This window comes from Fukomys damarensis, unplaced genomic scaffold (genome assembly GCF_012274545.1).
Source record: "Fukomys damarensis isolate Sample0158 unplaced genomic scaffold, DMR_v1.0_HiC HiC_scaffold_31, whole genome shotgun sequence".
Taxonomy (NCBI): Eukaryota; Metazoa; Chordata; class Mammalia; order Rodentia; family Bathyergidae; genus Fukomys; species Fukomys damarensis.
The window spans coordinates 2,273,865-2,296,185 of record NW_022900943.1 but is presented as its reverse complement, the minus strand read 5'-3'; the positions used below and the strand labels follow the sequence as shown (position 1 = coordinate 2,296,185).

At 42.1% G+C, this 22,321-nt stretch overlaps 1 protein-coding gene across 1 annotated transcript in view; it reads left to right on the top strand.

Moving 5' to 3' along the window:
- Positions 1-2,617: 2,617 nt before the first annotated feature.
- Adamtsl1 (ADAMTS like 1) overlaps positions 2,618-22,321 on the top strand; it is a 303,353-nt gene continuing 283,649 nt past the window's right edge. Inside the window, exons 1-2 of the mRNA XM_033757645.1 lie at positions 2,618-2,643; positions 2,738-2,783. Of these exons, the coding sequence (XP_033613536.1) occupies positions 2,618-2,643; positions 2,738-2,783 (72 nt within the window). The remainder of the gene's footprint in view (positions 2,644-2,737; positions 2,784-22,321) is intronic.

Here is a 22,321-nt window from a genome sequence, read left to right as displayed (position 1 = left end):
CAAACTTAAGCGTTACCACTTTAACATCAGATTTCAGACAAATTAAGCTGTCAGTTAAAATGTAATATGATATAGTAAGGGGATGATAGTTTAGGGGCATAAATTATTTGTAAATCAATATTACGTGCTGGATAATTGGGGAGTATACTTTGGAAAATATAACAAATATTTCTTCTTAGGTTTTTTTTTAATTTTATTTTTTGTTTGTTTGTTAGTCTTTGTCTTTCCTAAAGAAGTTTTTAAATCAATGTTTTACATTATATGCTATACCTCCTATTTCCACAGATAATTGTAGACTCTCCTGAAGTATTTAATACTTTAAAGCATCTGGGGGAAAGCTCACTTAAATTACTGAAGGGGGTATTTTCTGTTTTCTTTGTAAGCTATGTCTCCCTCGCTGTCACTGAGTAGAGCCTCTGGCTGTTGATCAGAACTGCAGGCACTCCATGCAAAAGGAAACTGGCCCCATGAGAGGGCCAGAGGCTTACAAGGAAGAAGAGCAAACTCTGCAACCCTGATCTTCAAACTGCTAATTTAGGATCTACATTATGTCTCTCATGGACACAAATTTAGAAAAGGAAAATAGAAAGAAGATGGGAAACAGTAGCATTGTCCAGTGATTGACACCAACTCCATCACTCTATCTTTTCTGTTTAAAACCTTCCTTGCTTCCCTTTTGCCTAACACAAAATTCAAAACTGGGAGATATTTGTACCATATTCCCCATGTCAACCCCATTCCAACAGAAACAGAACTGCTCAAAAATGTGCCAATATAACAAATCTTTTATGTCACTATGTCTTTCTTCAAGTTCCACAGTCTGGGTGGCTCAGGGTCCCTCTGTCTTGAAGGCTGACATGGCTTTGTGTCTGTTCTCTTAAAAACAGCCTACAGGGCCGGGGATTTATCTCAGTGGTTCTGCCACCTGCCTTGCAAGCACAAGGACCCAAGTTTGATCCCTAGTACCAAAAAACAGCCCATGGTCTCCTCTGGAATAACTGAAAGGAGAGATGTGTGAGCAGCCTGGCGTGTGCTGCTTTACAGCTCTTTGCCTGTGAGCCCACATTTTATTTTGAGGCAGTATCTTCTTATACTCACTTCAATATTTACATTTTTATGTCTGTTAGCACTTAACTGACATGTCAGATCCTTACATAATGCCTACAATACACTAGGCACTGTATGATGTCATTTACAATTATTAATTGAGCTAACCTTCATACTAATCTCGGGAAATAAATATTGCCCCATTTTGCAAATAATAAAAAATAAAGACCAAGGTATAGAAACTGAGATGTAGTCCTGAGTCCAAACAAAGACGTTTGGTCTCAGCCACTGTACTGCGCTAGTGACAAACCACCAGCAGTTTCACAACCACCAAGTCTGTCCCCTTCAGCAAACACCAATGACTCTAGAGCATGCTACTAAAGGCCTCACAGTGGTAGAATTCATTACTTTGTACATTTACCGGCCTCTGAAGCCTAGCTCGTATTTTCGGACTCTGAAACTTGGTATTTTTCAGCAATCGTCCGAAGAGCAAACTCTTCCTTGCGGGGTAGGCTCACAGTGAGTTGCCGCCAAGGCAGACACCCCACACCGTGGGGCCGGGTTATTGATTTACAGCGAGGCATGGAAGTGTCCATCCCTCGGGCCGGCACGCTCCTGTCAGCATGTCCAGCACTTACCTCTCGGCAGCCACGGAAAGACAGATTGTTCTTGGCAAGCAGCTTGGTCGATGTGGCCCAATGATGAATGTTTCTCGTAGAAGTGGAACATTTTTGGACTCCTCTAGGCTAGCACGACTCACCTGTTACCAAGATAGCAAAACTTTTCCAATGGGGCATAGAGGGCTTGAGGTTCACTGGCCTTTTGTTTGGGGCCTTGCTGGATTAGGTGCTGACGATCACCTTTCTCTGGTCCGTTCCCTTTTTGCTGTAATTCTAATGCATGATCAGCCCTTAAAGTCAAGTCTTTGGGCCTAAATTGGCTATTTTGTGATTGTGTTTTCAGATGCTACTTTTTGGTCAACATTCTCAAGATCTGACATAATTACCATGTAGTATTTTTATACTGAATTGTAATTATGATTAGTTTTCTTAATAGCAAAGACCAAGTCTTATTCATTAGTCTTTGTATTCTCCAGAGTAAGTTTACTGCCCAGTGTGTAGCCTGAGCTCTGTGGATGTCTATTAAACCCGGCATGGGAAAGGGATAAATAAATCAAAGTGACAGTGATTTTCTTTACCTGAGACAGCTACAGGGGACTTTGTTTGTTTTTTGATAATCTGTCTTTTTCAAAACCTCTGTAATGAACCATATTTTAGAAATAAAAGCAATTGTTCAAGAACTGTGAACTTGCATACCCTAGAAGACATGTTGACTATTAAGTCCAATATTTTCCATGTGATATTTCACTGAAATATCGCTTCAGTTTTATATAATTAATTAAGAAATAATTAAGCAAACAGGATTCATTTAACATAAATGTTTCAGAAAGCCTTGCTTTAGTGTTTTTAATTTAACATATAGCAATACTTGCTGTAAACTCTTTGAAGCAGGATGAATGGCTCAGTGCAACCCTTGCAGAGGGATTTCTAGATGCAGTTTCTTCAGATATATGGTTTACTATTCAATAGTGCACCTGTCGGAGCCCACTTAGAATTGTTTCTTCTAACAGTCCAACATTTGAGCCTTTCATGGTTAGTCATGAGAGTTCTTCTTTCTTTTTCTGACCTAGGAGCTGTGAAGGAAGAAATATCAGATATAGAACATGCAGTAACGCTGTAAGTATGAGGTGCTTTGATTGCAAAGATGTATTTTCTTAAACCTTGGAAAGTGTTAGGAAGTTTTGTGCATCCTGTATCGATCGTATTTCCCTAAGAGTATTTATCTCATATTGTATTGGTTATGCAGTCATTTTAAGATTCCGCAATATAAACTTTTGATCATTGAACCAGATTGAAACTAAGTAGACTATTTCAAAACAACGACTCTGTTTCCGTCTGTTTGCTGTCTTTTTACACAGAGGTCTCCTAAGAAATGAGTCAGAGGAATGATAAAGGGAACAGCACCTGGGGTACGGTGGCATATGCACTAGGTAATCAAACCAAGATCGGACGGATTCATTCACTTCTCTGCCAATGTAATACCTGGTGCCCACCATGCAAGGCACCACGCCACCCCAGGGCAGAAGACGCGGCCACGGTCTTGGTCACTGTAACACTGAGGAGAGAGGGAAGGTCGCCGTTACGATGGCCGTGTTTCAGGGCAAAATGTGGCAAAAGGCACAGAGGAGCAAAGCTGCTCCTAGACTGAAGCAGAGGAACTGAAGGTGCCAAGGAAAGGTTTGAAGTGGGGCTCAGAGGGCAAGCCTGGGCCCGTTAGCTGTGGGGGAGTCAGTCTGAACCGTGGAGACACAACAGGCAGCTTCACAAGCAGGAATGCTTAGGTGTGTTCTGAACACTGATTTCAGTAAATTGTGCGGCATAAAGTGCAAGAATTGAAAAGCATTTTAAGGTTATATGAGGCATGATCAAAATATATGTCAATGTTAAATTTTTAAAAACATTTATTACAGTAAAAGATATGTTGCCATTACCCCCTCAAAATATTGCTCCTTGCTGTGAACATCCTTTTGCCATTTTCTGAAGCAGTTCTGGAGGTTGTCTTTCACAAGTGTTTTATGAGATGTGATGCCCACGGCCATCCACCAGAAGGACAGCTCGTAAAACATGAAGGTGAGCCCTCATCCCCTCACCCACTGGGTCTGGCACCGTGCAACTCCCAGCTCTTCCCTCCACGTCAAAATGGCTATGAAGGGCAAACATTCTGAATCAATTCAGGACGCCGAGGCAGCCAGGAGAGTGCAACTCAAGGTACTTATGAAAGGACGTCTGTATTGCTTCAGGAAGTGGCAGGAATGGTGGCATAAGTCTATTCAAAGGGGAAAGGGTTTTGAGACGGATTAAGGGCAAACTGTCTTTCACTGTAATACAGTTTTATATATTTATATATCTGCCATATCTTTTGATCTCACCACATATCGGCATATGACAAAGAGATCTGAATATAGTCTTCCAAATTTACGCTGCTCCCATGAATGATGGGAGTCCCGAACGTGTGATATGGACATTCACTTTAGAAAGTGTCATCATTCTATAGTGTATGAGGGCTGCGCTGGAAAAGGGGATGCAGAACAAGAAGGGATGAAGGCTTAAATCAGGAGGGAAGAGTCAAGAGGGATCAAAATTACTGTCACTTCATGGCTTAACAAGCATTTGAAATTAGTGCTGTGTTGAAGTAGGAATAAAGGACACATAGAGGCATATGCATGTTTAGACCTTTTGTACTTCTTAGTCTTTTTGTTCAAGAAGTTCTTTCCTCAATATTTGCATGATTGGCATTTTTGTTATTCCAGTCTCAGATCAAATCTCCCCTCCTAAAGTAATTTCCCTGACCACCTCACATGATTCAGTTGTCTTACTGCCCAACCCCTCCCTCAAAATATTTTTTCACTCCCTATTTTCTTGACAACATTTCTTTCTAGCAAAAGTTGTATCATTTGGCTATTCTGTTTTCTGTCTTCCTCCTTTAAAATATAAACTCTATGAAAGCAAGAGCCTCACTAATTTTGGTTACCCTAGTCCCTAGAACTGTTGCCTAACACTTATTAAGCACACAGTAGTTGTTTGCTGAATCAGAATGAAAGTTCATGCTTCTAGAAGACTGGTTAATGCCATTATCAGAATAATACAATTAGGAGAAGTTTTTGGAGAATAAAATTTTTGTTGAGTTTCTACATTGAAATAGAAAAGAATGTACAGTCAGATAAGCCACAAAAGACATTATAAAAGAGGGAATTCCTAAAAGATGTTCGGTGGGAAAAATATTGCCAAGTGGTTGAAGACTGAAAATAAAACAAAACCAATAGGAGAGCAATTTCTGCTGGGCATTAGGAACAAAATTAAGGCTAGAGGCAATAAAAAGTGTGTTAACTAAAGGTGGAAGCCAGACGTGGTGGCACACGCCTGTAATCCCAGCACTTGGGAGGCTGAGGCAGGAGGATCGCTGTGAGTTGGAGACCAGCCTGGGCTACACAGTGAGTTCCAGAGCATCCTGAACTACATAGTGAAACCCTATCTCAAAAAGCAAACAAACAAACAAAAACAAAGAAAAAAAGATGCAATGGAAGCTTAGGGTACTGGTCTCAGTCCATTTCTCTCTTGCTATAGCCAAATGCTACAGGCTGAGCCATTTATAAATATGAGAAGTCTGTTTGACAACACTTGATTCTGGAAGCAAAGAGGTCCAGGAGCGTAGCACAAACCTGGGAAGGTCCCCTGTGCTCCACTGTGACATGGTGGAAGGGCAGAGTAGGGACAAGATGAAGAATGAAGCCAGCTCATCCTTTTTACCAGGAACCCACCCCGCCTCCACCAACCCACTTCCGGAACCGCGCCATTGCTCCTGTGAGGGCGGAGACCCAGGCCTGGCGCTTGTCCAAGGCCCACCTCTTAACACCATTGGAATGGCTACTAGATTTCACTGTGAGTCCTGAAGGGATATTCAAACCACTGTTTTGATAAAGGTTTTAACAGAGAGGCTTCATTTGTAGAATCTTAGAAGGGTTCATGCTTGTTGTTGTTGTTGTTGTTAGTGGTGGTGGTGGTGGTGGTGTGTGTTTGTGTGTATACGATGTAGGACCCCTGAGAGAAGAGCTCACCTGAAGAGAAGTTGATGGTGTGAGGAGGAAAGGGCACCCTCAGGGCCATGCCACAGTCACAGAGAAGGCCGCAGGTGACAAGAAGAAGAGTAACCTCAATCAAGGGAAAAGCTATACATGTCCTGCTTGGAAGAGAGAAGCAAGCTGGACATCAGGAAGTGAGCAGGAAGGCCTGGAACAGCACCGGAGAAGCTGGGAGGGGGCAGGCAAAGCAGGAAAGAAGGTTCCTGGGCAGCAACGGAGCTGCTGGCTGGGATGAGAAAGGTTGGTCTCACGGAGAATGTAGCCAGCAGGGTCTGAGCCTGAGCAGATGCACTGAGAGATGCTGAAGCCAGGGTCAGGAAGTGAGCATTGGAGGGGACCGAAGGCCAAAGTCCAGATGAAATGAGAGACTAAATTGAATGGAAAGGATCACACATGCTTTGTCATGCCTAACTTGAGTACCAGGAGCTAGGAGGTATGATGACGGGGAATAAGCATAATTGCTCAATGGAAATTTTCACGTCGTTCATTTGTCTACTTCTGTTCAGGATACTGGACCCTGGACAATACAGCTTGTTTGGTTTGCCAGCTTGTTTGGCCTGAAAATCTATCACCAGATATTGTATATCAGTGCGTGAAAGTCGGAATCCCCCTAATGCTTACATAGTTCTGTGGGTTCTTACTGTTTCTAGCAGTTCCAGTAAGACTGTTTTCATTCTTGAGGACATAGCTCATCTAATCTTTTCCATATTATAGTTATCTACTCTTCTGTAAAGAAACAGCAAGAACCCACCTCTTGAAAGAGAAGACGAAGGATGCTACTGGGAAAAACAGTATTTGTGACTAGCTAATCAGTCAAGTAGGCCATTTAATCTGGGAGATTTAACCACAGCTGAGTGAATTCAAGAAGACCCCCCCAAAAAGGTCTCTGTAGCTCACTTCTGCATGTTTACTCATATGAAACCTCAAATTTGATCTCCTATTTATTAATTTGACATTTCACCTGACTTCCAAATTATGTAGAGAACTGTTCCATTGCTTATAAGCTTTTTCCTTCACTTCCAAGCTCCACAGTTGTTGACACTTAGCAAACAGTGACTGTAATTAGCAACATAACGGCCAGGAGGTGCTTGGAATAGCTTTTGGTGTTCTTAAATTCTTTCCTCTCCTCACATGGCCCCACTGTAATGTTTTGCTGTTCTTAAAACAAAAATATTCATGAAGCAAGAGAATTGTTCTCAGCTTTGGATAAACTGGTGAACAAAGCCCAGTTCTGCTCAAATTTTCATTCTAATGAAGAAAAACGAATATATACATATGCAAGCATGCTGTTTGAAAGGAAAATATATGAAGTAGTGGTCAGTGCCATGCTGAGAATTATTCGCTTCGGATCTGAATAGTCAGGGAAGGCTGCTTGAGCAACGCCATGGGGACGGTGGGGAGAAAGCACAGGCGAGAATGTCCATGATATCCACGAAGAGCAATCAGCACAGAGGGAACAGGCGGGGCAAAACAATGTGGTGAGTGCAGGCGAGCGTGAAAACAGCGTCTGGAGCCGCGATGGCGAACCTCTCAGAAACAGGACCAGACTGCAGCCCAAGCCCACTTATTTATCGCAAGGTGCCAACACTGCAGATACACCTGAGTGTTGAGGATTCAGTTTAGAAAACACAACTCTGCACTCACATCTTCTGTCTTAACAGGAGAACACAATAATGCACTACAGGTTCGCCAGTCTGCCAGATGAGGGGGAGACTATTGGGAGATAAAAAAAATAAAATTGAAGATGGGCAAGAGCTCGGCTGTTCAGGATGTTAGGAGGTGTTTGGACTGTATTTTAAGTACAAAGTGAATCAACTGAGGAATGTTAGGCAGGGAAAATAGAATCTGACCTACACTTTAAAAGATATGGGTAACTGCAGGTCACTGGGGAATGGCGGGAAGACGGTGAAACAGAAAGGCCCACTGAGAGAGCTGCAATTCCAGGAGAGTGTACATGCTGGTTGGGACTAGAGCAGCACTGCGGGGAAGACTTGGGAATTTTAAACATGGGGTATCTTCTCCTAAGACACTTTACCTTGCCCTCAGTTTAATAAAACTCACTCATGGGCTCCAGCTCTGTTGCTATGCACCATGCTAACAGGAGACAAAGGCAGCATCTGCTATGGCCAGAAAGAACAGCATGGTCCTGGCCAGTTTATAACTCCATGGGTGTCAGGTTTTGTATCCAATTAGACTGTTGAACCAAATAGCCTCAAAGGTCCCAGTCCCATCTAGCTCTTAAATTGTACAATTCTTTAAGAGTACATCTGATTAACCAAGGATTTGGATCTGAAGGCAGATTGACAAAGACTTTCGTGTTGGTGTAGTGACCAGAAATTCTGTGGTGAAAGGATTTATAGCTAGCAGTAAAGTAGAGTCAGACTGAAGAGGGCCACTGTGAGCAGCAGAGGCTAAGCTCTCACCCCATCTATGCTCCTTGACATTCAACTTGACCCTCGTCTCTGGAGCTGTGAAAATCCATGGTGTTCATAGACTTGTTCACAAGCTTACTAAGATAAAATCCCACTTGGCTCTGTGTCCATGTTTCTCATAGGGTCTTTGGATGACATGATGTCAGGCAACATTTGCTGGTTTGTGTAAAGGGTTGTGTAAAAGAAGTGATAACTCTTTACTCTCATACTAAGAAAAAAAATTTTTGGAACAGTATTCAAAACAGTGGCATATCCTCCAGTTCAGATATATGTTGTATTAAATAATGACTACAAGAGTAAATCAGGAGCCTGTACACTGGGCCATCTCTAGTCAGTAATCTTGTTCATATTTTAGTAGCTGAAAAATAAAGCAGGATATCACTTGTCAGGGCCATTTGTCTGTTTGCATGCTCATTAACTCATTCTGTAGTTTAATCATTTGTTTAACCAACATATAAATGACTGAGTCCCCAACTCTTACTCTGCCGTACCAGTGACAGGGGCTGCAGCTATCAATGAAAAGCTAGACTACCTGTCCTTGAGGAAATCAGAGACTAATGGAAAAAACAAATCCACATAACTAAATAAAGTATGATATACACCATTGTATTACTTTCTTATTGCTGGAGCAAAACACCTGATACCCACAAGTCAGAGGAAAGGCTTATTTAGCTCCCAGTTTGTAGAGGTTTCAGTTTGTAATTGGCTGGCTCCAAGGCAGGGAGGCGGGCCAGAAGAAAAACAGTGCATGGCATGGCAGGCAGGAGGCAGCAGGCTTTTCCTTTTTCTTTCCCTTTTATTCCACCCAGGCTACAAGCCTATTTGTTGGTGCCACACACACCCAGGATGGGGTTTCCCTCTTCAGTAAATCCATCGCCCACACCCAGAGCTGTGCTGCACCAGTCAGTGGGCTAATCTAGAGTCAGGCGTCATGATCCAGTCACTTCACAAAAGCCCCCTAACAACCATCACCATGGTTAGGTGCACAAAGTGCTAGGAAGGATCTGATTCCATCACCACTGTGTACCCAGGGCCTGGCCTCGAGTGTCTGTCTCCGGGCTTCTGAAACTGTGAGCCAGGAGACACAGCAGACTCATGGGTTGTTTTCAGTATTCAAGAAAATCACAGGGCTTTTCTGTTCTGTTGAGCACCTCAAGCCACAAGGGCACGCTGAATTCTTTTCTACAACATCTCCTCTTTACAGAGTTGGGTTCTTTTTTATATCGATGAAGAACTGTGAGGTAACCAACATGGGACAGGAACTATGGCGGCACTGTCCGATGTGATTCAGGGCTGGAAGCGTGTGCCATGCCTGACGGGCACACACATCCCACGGGCAAGTGAGAGTTGTTGTTATTACTTTTGGAGGTTAGGTATACAGCTCTTTCAAATGCATGCTAAACTGTTAGGACACAAATCCAACACTAGGTGTTTGGACCTACCCATGTATTAAGTAGAACTGGTAGGTATTCGTTTTGGCCCAAGGGGTACAAAAAAAATCACCAAGACAGTGATGGTGACATGAATAAAGTTTGGGAACTGTGAAGAACCAGTGCGTGACACACAGAGTGACAGCTGAGCTGAGCTGAGCCTTGAAAGATGAAGGATTTTCTAGCTACAGTGAGAAAGTCTTGAGAAGGGAGAGTAGAACTCATTTGCTTTCTATTCAGGTCCACCGCATGACACTCTTGAGGCTGTGTCCCTGGCCTCCCACCTAGGTGCGTGGTCCTTGTGCAGGAGAAAAGAGGACTGCTCTCGCCCTCTCTGTGCTTCTCTTCTCTCAGACCCAAGGCTCAGACAAAAGATGGAAAAGGCAGCAGAAGGGTTTTACCTCGAGTAGGATGTCTGCTAAGTGGGGAAGTTCTGAGTGGAAGAACGTTGATTTCCTCCTGACAAACATTCCTAATCCTCCACCCGCAACAGGCCCGTGGCTCCCAGGGACCCGGCTGGTTCTCCTGCTGCTGACTCATGCTGTGTTCTCAACAGAGCCACCCATAGGCACCCTCCTGTTTCTGTGCAGCTGAGAAACAGGAATTTCCCTTGAACTGCAGTCTTTGAGAAAGATATTGCTCTCATTGTAAAGTCTGCTAAAATGTGCCTTCTCCCGGTAGCTTTACTGTAGTAAGTCCCCACTTGTATACTGACAGCAAAATCGGGACCAAGCTCTCCCCTCCTTCATATCCCACGTGCACTTTACACTCAGGAGCCTCTGAGAGACTGGAGCGAGGCGTGGACGGGAGCAGGGATGGTGTTCTGCAAGGCATGTGCTTCCCTGTTCAGTCTCCTGGACACGAGGACCAAGAGCAGAAAGAGAAGAGCATGGCCTCGCCTAGTATGAGGCTCCACTTGCTAGTTTCATGCTTTAAACAAACGTGTTAGCCTTCTTCAACCTCAATGTCCTCACCTGTTAAAAAATACCTTTGAACGTGTGTGCACACGGAGAACCTGAATGCCGTGTGTGTGAGTTAGAAAACAAATGCAAGGGACTGGTTAAATCAGCAGTGCTGTGATTATGTCACGAACGCTGTCCACACATTGAAAAGGATCGAGGGAGGGCTAGAGATGCATCCAGTGACAGCATTTGCCTAGCACGTGAGAGGTCCTGGTTCAGTCCCCAACTCCACACGCAGGCAGGCACACACATACACACGCACAGAATAAGGGGTCTGTATTGCCAAATTGTAAAGTCCTTCCAAGTTGACTTGCTGGGTTTACAAAAAGCCAGCTGGGAAGTGAAATCTGTGATAACTGCAGCTCTCAGAAGTCCCTGAAGTGAGTCAGGTCTGGGTAGGTGACCTGGACCTCACGAAAGATGTGTGGCAAACTGACCACAGTGACTGCCTGACCTACAGGAGCTCTGCACGGCTGCATGACAGGGGCATTCACTTCTGACTCTGTATACCATCGTAGCATTAAATTCTTGACCATTAGTCCATATTCCTGTATTAGTAGAATTTTTAAATAAAATGAGAGAAAGCAGTTTTATAGTTATTCATTGACTTCAGTATTCGTTTTGGAAGCCCTGAAAAATCCCACCTCATGGATTTTTCTAAGGAGTACAAGAGAAAATATCTAGAAAGCACTCAGCAAAATGTTGGATTTGGTTATATTGATGCTGTTCTTTCTGATTTGCTACAGTCTGAGTTGTGTGTGGGCTCCCAGTAGTTCAAAACGTGAATCTGTTTGGAGATTTTCTTTACAGAGGTAATTAATTTAAAGGTCATTGGACTAGGGAAGATTAGGAAGCAGATAGACATTTACTGCATGAGGACACAGGGAGCAGCAGCCACTCTGGCCAAGGAGAAGGAGCCCATGCTGCTGGTGCACTCTCCGGAACATCCAGCCTCCTGACGGCATGGAAATAGGTTTCTGGCATTTAACCCACCCAGTCTGTGGTACTTTGCTCTAGCAGCCCTAGCAAACTAACTGCTACATTATTTGAGCTTCCTCCTGTCTTCTAACAAAGTACACTTGCTGGGAGAATACATTATTTTTAAAAAGTGGTAACTAGGGCCCTTTGAAATTCTATAGACCAGCCTTGCTCTGAGGCCTCATGGGGAACTTATGATTGTTTTGCCTGCTGACAAGTTCCAGGTATTCTGGAACAAAAACATCAGACCTCATCTCTAGCTGAACTACAGACTTACAGTGCCCCTTCCTTTGGCTGAAATAAAGAAAAACAGACTTTCGATGCAGTGCCCAGTTCTTAGGTAGGTCTGTGCAGCTGTTATGGTTGGCTCTTCTTGGCCAGACAAATATTTGATTGGAACTGCTGTATAGCCTCAGAATTTGATCTCCAGGGACCAATAAATATCTACCATAAGAAGTCTAACTTGTCACAAGCTAGGACAAATGCAGAATGGTAACTAAAATAGCTATAGGACTTTGTGGTTTACGTGTGTTCGTCTCCTTTTGGCACTGAAAAGATTACCATAACTGGAAAAAAAATAGGATATACTCTGGGGAAAAAATTTGAAAACATCTGATTTCTCAGACTTGACTCATGTTATTTTTATTATTATTATTATTATTACTATTATTAATGAAGAAATTAGATAACAAAGAAAAACAATTTTCCACAAGAAACAATGAGTGATTTTTGTTTTTCTGAAGACTGAGCCCCTGTCCAACCTATGATAGCACCAATACTAAATAAGCATTGAGCATCCTGCAGATAAATTAATCTTTAAATGTCCACAACTGGAGTTGATTTTGGTTCAAACACATCATTTCTTTTTCACTAGTTAAACACTGAGCCTGTAGAATGATGGTCAAAAATATTCACAGCAATTACTCGGAAAAAAAACCCTCGTATTTTATGACTGTTTTATCATTTGTGGCATAAAGAAATAAACATTTTAATGATTCGCAGATTCCTTCATTTGTGGCTCTGGGGCAGCAGCTCTTCAGTGTGGCTGCCCGGCAGCCGGCCAGGCTCTGGCTCCCACCATGCAGACTCCGGCCGACTGGGCCTTCTGCCCTCCTCCCTGGGCCTCTCCCCGCCGCTGTCCCATTTCCTTCTGTCTTATTGATTTTTCTGACATGTTGTCATAGGACTCTTCCTAGTTCTCTCTCTCCCGTCTTTGTGATGTGCTCTCAGTTTCTCTCCTTCACTTCAACCCTTGGCTCTCACAGGCGAGGTCTGGTATGAACAGTGCTCTGGGAGGCGTGCAGGCTTGGGAGCTCTGTTACCTTCTGACTTTATGGGTGGAGGCAAGCTCTTTAAGTTCTGGTAGCCTCAGTTTCCTCCATCATAAAATGGAAATAATAGGGATACTCACTTTATAGTATTCCTGTATAGGAATCTTGGCAATAATGGAAATACACAAGTGATAACTCAGTACATTTTGATTCTTGCTTCCATAGAGGAGACAGAGCCAGTGAAACAGAAGCCCGAGTATCCCATCAGTATTAACATTAATTAAAATTAAATATTATCTTCCAGAAGAAATGAACTTCTTAGCTATGAAAATTTTCATTCTTGTTTGTGACACGAGCCAATATGAAGAGTTCCAAATTATTGAAGACACAAAATACAGCATGTTTACATGGCGGCTTCTGCTTGATGACACCCTTCTCCTGTATTTTCCCCAAAGTTGATCAGTTTTCTTTTCCCAAGCCAGCATCATCCCACAGAGACCATCAGAGGCAGCAGTGGTGAGAGCGGGAAATGGCCAGTGAGGGGTACAAGCTGGCTTTCCTGGACTGAAGAGTTGTATCTTCCAGCTCTCTCATGTGATGCTGGTGGCAAGAAATCACAAAGCCTCTCGTAGGGGTTGTGTGGCTCTGTGTAGACTCCTGGGGTCAGAGTCACACGTCTGCCTTCCTAAGGCTCTTATCATGAAGGGAGCAGGGTCAGCCTGGAATGTATTCCCTGCAGTGCTGCCAACATCAGTTGCCACATCGAGACACGAAGATGAAGGTTCCCCTAGACCCTAGCAGATGTGAATCTTAATGCTCAAGGTACCATACTGACCAGATGGACTTTTGAAGAAAATAAAAATTTTTCACCAGTTAAGTCTTAAACTGATGAAGAGAGTTAAAGGTGATTCTATCGTTTTCTACAGAGTTGAGATGTACTGGATTGGGGATATCTGATATGAGCCCCAACTCTAAGACCCTGTAAACAGCTTCAACCTGTCTGGGCCATGATCCTCCTTATTAAAGAGGAGGATGGAGACTGATTGTATACTTCAAAACGATCCGGGCAAGGTCGTCACCCTCAGGGCATTAGACCTAGGCACAGGTGTGGGGCCTAATGATTCTTCACCCCATAACTCAGTCCTCACAACCTCCTTGGAAAATGGCTGTTACCCCAATTTTACAGATAAAAAAATCGCAAAATTTAAAGAGATAAATAGGTCACACTATGGAAAAGCGGGCCTGCCAGATTCGTAAATGTCAAACAAAATCCATAATCATTTCCCATACCTCAGGAGGTGTGTAGATGGTATCCACTATCATTCAGCCAGTAATGAGACTGAGATAGAAAAAAAAATCAAGGCTCCAGCATTTTCCCAATAGATATTCTTTTAAAGAAAAGAGATATTCAAATAAGTTTACTGCAGCAATTATAATTCTGCAGGGCTAGAAGTTCATGACCCACAGAGAATTTTAAATGTGCAAATTAAATTCACCAGAAAAAAACAAATCCAAGAATTCTTGCTGAAAACACAGTCCGCTCCACTCCCCTCTGAGCCCCTCTGCCTGTTGGGTGGATGTAAATTATTGTCAGTACTCTTCAGAATCTGCTTTCTCGAGTCTTAGTTTCATGAGCTGCATGTCGGCCTCTCACGAGCCAGACAGACGCTTGAGGCAGGGACTTGACAGTGATCTAGACGGTCGTCACTGCTGCCCTTCAGCCCTTGGCAGAGCGCCCTGTAGAATGAAACCAGGCCGGCTCCCTGCAGAGGCTCCTGACTTGCAGATACCTGCCTGGCTTCTATGAGCCTAGAAATGATAAGCAACATTCAGTCTTCAGATCAGCGCCAAGATTTATGGAAATCCAAACAGCAGAACCCTCGGGGTTGCCCTCTGAGATACCACTAGCAGAGCTTTGGGCCGGGTATTATGTACAAAGGCTGTTGCACCATAATTCTTGGACTTGTACTCTAATTCTAAAGATGTTAGCCTTAATTTATTTGTCTTTGTATTTTAAACATCCTCTTTCTCTTCAGAGGAAATTGTGAAATTTAAAGAGGTTATCTTGGGGCTTGGTTATACTTTTCTTTACGATCTTGCTGTGAGCAGTAGCCATCCTGGCTCTTGGGGAATATTTAGCTCCAATTTCCAAAGCGGTGTCAAGTTCTGAGTGAAATGTGGTCATCGCAGAGGAAAGGGTGAAGCCATCACTTGGTCTGCTTTCCACGCACAGAGTAAATGTGCTTCAGTGCTCCACACTCTCTCTGCAGTGTCCTGGCCTCCTGTTCCCAAGAAGTGCGGTCTTCACAGGAGGAAGAAAACTCATCTTTCTCCAAATAGAAGCTTTTCAATGATGTATTGATGGATTTTACAACACGTCATTTACAACGTTTAACTTTTTTATTGCTGGGCATCCTTTGCTTTGAATCAACATAGACACTGGAAATGATTTAGACCAAACTCGCGGTTTTCATAGACCTGTCTTCCCTGTCACCACCATGGTGTCATCCCTGGTGCTGACGGCCAAGCAGCAGCCTCCAAGAGCCCCACTCCTACTGCGTCCAGAACAGTCTGCTTTGACCTGCTTTATTAGTGTCCTGTGCAAGATTTCTTCTTCTGGAAAGTAACTCTGCACCAACAACAATTAAAAGAGAATTTGAAAATCCCTGCTTTATGCTACCACTGTAAGAAGTCATTTAGCTTCTGTAAGATGTTTTTTTCTTGGTAAGAAATTCTCCATCTTAGTATGTTTTGTATAATTTTAATGGCCAAGGAGTTGTTTCTTGCAACAAACTGATACGTGCTTCCTTATTCCTGTTTAATTGAATTCAAGTCCGTTAGTTTCAATTTAATTGAGTTTTATTGAATATATTCAAGGCATTATCCTAGGAAAAAATTAAAGAAAAAGAATTTCTAGAGATTCCATTCTCAAATGTTTCACAATTGAAGAAAGAGAACAAAGATAAAAATATACTTATAATCCATTGTAGAATAAGATAAACTATAAAGGAAAAGAATAAGGAAGAAGTTCAGAATACTTCAATTTAATCTGTTAATCCTCCCCTTTCTAAACAAGCAGCAATGTCAGACAAAATATAAAATGATAAAACAATGGCATAACCAGGTTCAAAAGCAAAATAAAAATGCCACAAGGTAAAAATGGAGTCTAAAACCAAGTTGATGCGTGGGGCCAATACAGCTTCAAGGCTCCACGTCTGAAAGTGGCTCAGCTCCTGTGAGATGACAAGAGCGAAACTGACCCAACAGAGGAATCCAGGAGAGAAGCCAGTAGAGAAATCAGCGTCAGGAGGTTGGACGGTTCTTCGTTATGAAGAGAGCTGGGGAATTGAAGAAGGAGAAGGAGAAGAAAATGGAGGAGGAGAGGGAGAGGGAGAAGGGAGGGTGTTTGCAAGGGGAGGAGGAAAGAGGAGAACAACAACAGAATAATTTATTGCTTGAGATGAAAGTGTCGTCTGTAATTGTGGGTCTAAGAAAGGCTGGTTGGTGGATACCGATATAACATCATGAACTGAAATGCTACCAAACCACAGTCAGCTCTGGGACTGGACTGGCAATTTTCTCATTATGAATTAAAACTCCAACTTCCAGTATCCTATTTGATTCCGGACTGAGGATTGTGTGAACCACATGGAGATAATCATAAAATTATTAGAACAGGCAAGAACAGAGGAAAAAAAGGAAAAACAAAAAAAATCTTTCCACTGAAAATGAGCCTGCAAATAAAAATTCCAAAACACATGAAAGAAATATAACACCAGGGAAGCCAAGAAAATTAAGATTCTCTCCAGATAAAGTTATACGAAAGTTGGACATTAAAATTTACTTAACGACATTACAATTGGTTTCTTTGTGAATTGATAATTGTGAATTTGCCTACTCACTAAAATTTGTTAACCCTACATCAATGCTTGTGCACTTTAGTAGTTGATCGTAGACACAGGAAAGGCAGTGAAAAATCTGAGTGACCCAAAGAGCTCGTTCCTGCTGTAGCTGAACATAGACAGAGAGGTTCTCCCTACTTGCTTCAGTGCTCCCAGTGTGGTCTATGTAGAGCCAAGGTTTTCACATTGGTCTTTGTACTTTTGGGGGTGAGGTTCCTTCCTAAAATGGTCCCTGATCACAGTACTGAAGTGATATCTGTGTTTCTAAGCTCAAGAATTCTGTGATGTGCCTTGTAGACAAAAATATATGTTTTAGATAAACTTCCTTCAGGCATGGATTATAATGCTCTTATATGCGAGTTATGCCATTAGACATAAATCAGTAATATCTTTGGAACAGAAACACATGAAATAATGTTATCTATTAGTAAGTTGACTAGAATGTTGTCAACATTTTAAAGACTCATAATTCTGTCGGAGCAAAGTGATTTAGTATTTACTAATTCAGGGTTTATGGCAACTTAATAGAACATAATTACCACAAATGCTGAGCGCTGACTAACCACTATGAAAAATAAAGAATAAATAAAATAATAAATGCATGGATAAGTAAAAGAAAATGTTAGAAAATTTCAATAAAGGAATAGAGTAATTGAAATCAAAATATTCATATATAAATTCCAGAAGAAAAACAAAGAATGAGGAAAAAAATGAAAATAGTGATTAGAAACTTTATCCAGGGTACAGACACAAATTCCAGAGTATAGATCATAAAAGAGTCCTTAAGAGATATAGTGAATGAATGAAACATTTCTACACACATCCAATAGGAATTCCAAATAGACTGGAAGGGATGTCATTTAGAATGTTCCGGAAAAGAGACCTCAGACTAGAGTTACATTGAAAGTGCTAACCAAGCAAAATAAAAATACATTTCCAGACATATAGTCCAACATCAGCATTGTAGTCCAACAAGAAGATCACTTACAGAAGAACGAGAAGGCAGAAACGTCTCAGGCACAACAGAGTCTAGAAAATAGCTAGTAAAAGTCTTCAAAGTAGGAACAGAAAAGAACTTGCGGAATTTTGTACCTTCAACCTTCAAGGATGAGAATAAGCAAAATAAAAATATGTCCTGCTGTACCATGATGAGAATTTACTGCCTACAGGCTTTTATTAAAATAATCACTATAAGATGTATGTGGGGAAGTAAAGGTGGACCCTGGGGCACGTGGACATAGAAAACAGCAATGAAAGGGTGTGAGAGTGAGGATGTGCCTGCTTTTTACAGTGCTGCTCTTTGCTGATACTTCTGCTTCTCTTGGACTGAGGAGTTCACTGGGAGTATTGAACTCCAGCCCCTTGAGGTTAGGCCACACGAGGTGTGCGGGCCGGAAACAGGGCTGCAAGTGATGAGCAGTACTCTCTGGTGAAGCAACCAAGGACTATTGTGAGGTCTCCAAGCTCTTCTCCTTGCTTGCTCTAGTGCCAAGAAAAAGTTGTGTCCTAAAACCTTGTTTCCCAAAGGGTGTTGGGGCCCAGCAGCATCGACAATGCCTGGTTCCTAATGACATGAGGAACTTCATGTCCCACTCCAGCTCTGGAATCAGAGTCTTCTGCTGCAGGAGATCGGCAGTTGTTTGTACGGACATTCAGCTTTGAGCAGCACTGTTCCGACCTTCTACATGGACCACCGAGTCACTCTATGAATCAGCTGCTCTGGACAATCAGACATTGTCTGAGTGCCAAATAACATTTTGCTATGTTAAAAGCAGGTGAAATGGAAGATTGTTTACATTTTCACAATCCCCTAACATATCCGACAGTTAGTTTGGAAAGTGCAATGGTCCTCCGAAGGTATCTGTGCCCTCATGCCCAGGAATTGTGGATGTCTGTCATGCACCAGCCAGAGAAAGCCTACTGACACTAGTGAGGTTAGAGACCTTAAGAGGGGAAGAGTATCCCAGATTGTCCAAGAGCCTGGTCTAGTTACATGACGCCTTAAAAAGAGAGAACTTCCCCAGGCAAAGAACAGAAAAAAGTGTAGCAAATGAAACCAGAGACGCCAAGCACACAGAGGCATTTCTACACCAGCTCTGCTCTGAAGTGGAGGGGCATTAGGGAGAGCCACGGAGAAGGCTACAGACGCTAACATCTGTCCTACATGGACATCTGTCCTTCAACCTCAAAAGCCCAAATTTGGCCAACCACCTGGGTGAGTACTGAGTGGATTCATCTCCAGACCGTCCAAAAAGTGACTCCGCTATTCCAACACCTTGACTTGACCTTGTAAAACTCCAAGCAAATAACCCATTGAGCTTTGCTCTCTCTGGACTTCTGTCCTATAGAATTGTGAGGTAATAAATTTGTGTTGCTTTAACCACCTGAGTTTATGACTCTTTATTATGACAGTAATTTAAAAAAGCAACAGAGTTAGTAAATCTATTATCAACCGTAATTTGCCATCATTTAATATTTATGCATTAAAGAAGAAAAAAATGAAATAGATTATAGAGAATTTAAGTTGACACATAGAATTAAATTTTAAATTTTATACACTGAAAGAAAATAACTATAACTTTCAAACAACTGAGAAACCTATCAACTTATAGAAGCCAGAAAAAGGAGAATATGTATCAGAGAAAATGATACTAAGCAAAATAATACAAAACAAGATGATACGTGATATCTTACACAATAATGCCAGGTTTTTTTCGTCTTTTTTAGTGTTTATTATGTGTGTCACACATAAACATTACATGTATTTTGAGAAGATAGTGTGTGTACATAACACATCTTCATTCTTTTTTATCCTTGTACCCTTTCCCTATCACTTTTTTAAGTTTTCTTTTTCTTTTCTTTTGTGGTACCGGGGATCAAACTCAAGCCCTTGTGCTTGTGAGGCAGGCACTGGAATCACTGAGCTAAATTCCCGGCTTTTTAAAATTTTCTAAAGAAAGTGTTTCAATTCATACTCCCATGAGATTTTTACATATTTTCTTTTTCCATGTCTGCCAATGCTTGATATTATAAAACCTTTTAAATTTTGTCCAATCCTCTGGGTGCATTCCTGGAATATACCCAACTTGTTCATAACATGTTGCTTGCCTACTTCTGATTTGGTTTTCTAATCTGTTGCTTTGAACCTTTCATCTATATTTTATCTATATTTATAAATTATTTTCTTTTCTATACAATTCTAATATGGTTTTGATAGAATGAATTGGGAATTGTTCCCTCCTTTTCTAATCTTTGGAACCATTTTTTTTAGGTTGGGATGGTCTGTTGATTTCATATTTAGTAAATCTTGCCTGTAAATTTCTTTGTGGGAAGAGTTTTACTGACTGACTTTCTTTAACCATCACAAGAAGTGGAGTACAGCGGTGAAGAGAAAGAAGTTTGGAGCCAAACTGTCTGTGTTCGGGCTTGGCTCTGAATTATTAGCTACGTAGAAAGTCATTTAACCTCACTGGGCCTCAGTTTTCTCGTCTGTAAAATGGGGCTCCTGGGGTACTAGAAACTGATTACAATACTGTGTGGTGCATCATAAGCTCTGGAGCAGCATGTACCTTTATTGTTCTTTTTCTTCCTAATAGTTTTACTTCTCATTTGTCTAAAGCTATTTTTAAATATATTGGTTTACCCTCGATTTTAATATGCATAGTTAAAGCCACAAGCGAGTAGCAGCTGTGTCTGCCTACTGTGTAATCATTCTCCTTGCAGAACTTTCACTCTGTTATTGTCGTCAAGTGTTCTCGATCTATGCTTATTAAGCCCACAGATTAGATGTTTTATGCAGTGAATATTTTCTATTGTTGTTCATTCGTCTTTATTAACCCCACATTTATACATTTCATATAGTCAATGTTTATTTAGAAATACTTAAAAATATTCCATTTTCTTTGAGTCCATTATTTCTTAGATTATAGATATTCAAGAATAATTTTCTTTCTGTCTTTTCTTTCTTCAGAAGGCCTTTGAGTGAGAAACCAGTGGAAATAAATGCTCTTGATTTTTTTTTTTTTATATTTTGTCTACAACAGTAACTGTATTTAATCCTTTTTCTTAAAAGTCGGTTTTGCTCTGAAATCACTTCTAGGTAAAAAGTTATCTGTGCGCGACACTTGAAAAGATCACCCAGCACTCCCATTGCCCACGTGACAGTGGTGCAGCTGTCACCACTGATGAATTTGCAGGACCAGGTCCTTCTCACTGAGTGCACTGTTTACGTCATGGTCCATTCCTGTGTCGTCTGCACTGGACACGTACGGTGTCGTGTGTCTACCACTGCAGTCCTATGCAGAAGCCTTTGGCTGCCCTGGGGATCCTGTGCTGTCTTTGTCCATCTCCCCACTATGCCCTTAAATATGACATGGTCTCTCGTGTTTTCATCGGTCTGGAGGATGCGGACAGAGAAAACAGCACTGTGGCAAGTGGGAGGATGACCGTGTTCACGGGCGCCGTGGCGTCTAGAAGGGAGCTGCCCGGATGAGAAGGGGCTGAAAACCTGCCGGAGATATCGGAGCTCTGCAGGAGTCAGCCTGACCAAAAGAAGTCACACCGGACGGTGTCAGCCAGAAGAACAAAGCATCAAGGAAAGGCAAATACTCCAACGTAGAGGGTGGGCAAGCCGCACGGTAGCAGATAGGGAGAGAAGAGGCCAGAAGACGGGCAGAGCGAGGGGGGCTTCCCGCAGGACTGCCCAGGTGCTGCTGCCCGGACACCGCAGACGGAGGAAGCTCAGTCTCTGGATCCGGAAGTGGCAGACGCAAAACAGCTTTTTCTTTCCTTTTTCTTTACTGCCCTGTCCATATTCAGGCATAGAAGGAGGCAAAACAGGGTGAGAATTTGCCTCTGTCCAAAAAGAATCCTCCAATTTTGAGTCATCTGCCACTGTGCCTTCATTCCCTCGTTAGAGTAACAGCTTGGCTTTTGTGGGCACCTCTCCCTCTTCCTCCTTTACTCTGTAAGCACTGCGAGGACAGGAACCATCACTGACTTGTGCTGCAGCCTGGTGTTTGGAAAGTGTCTCTATGGTTTGGGAATATATGTGAAATAGTAACAATCACTGCGACTGATTAAATGGAAAATGGTATTCATCGATCAAACCTTACTCCTGAGATAGTTAATCAGTCTTCTCCTTCGCCTGAGAGCACCCAACTAAGGAAATGGAACTTCTGTGTGGGAAAAGGAGGGAAAATCAACTTTGGAGCAATGTTTTTCAAGGATGAGCCCAGTGCTGGGAACCTGCTCTTCAAGCCTCAAAGGACAACCAAAAACATTGGGCTTTAGGGGTCAGAAAATATACTTCTCTACTTCCTTTCAGTTTCTTAAAGTACCTCCATGCTCCAAGATCAACAAACTGAGAAGTACAAGCAAATGAATAAACTTGAGTGTCGTCATCTGCTAAACTTACAGCCCAGTGAATCTGGCACGTGATATTGTTTGAACTCATATGTTCACCTATGAACCTCATATGAACACGTAAGTCACTTTGATTAAACTTATATTTGAACAACAGAATAAAGTAGTTCTAAGGGCAGTAAGCTGTGTGCTGTACCATTTAATTATCCCCACACCTGTGATGGAACTTCCAGAAC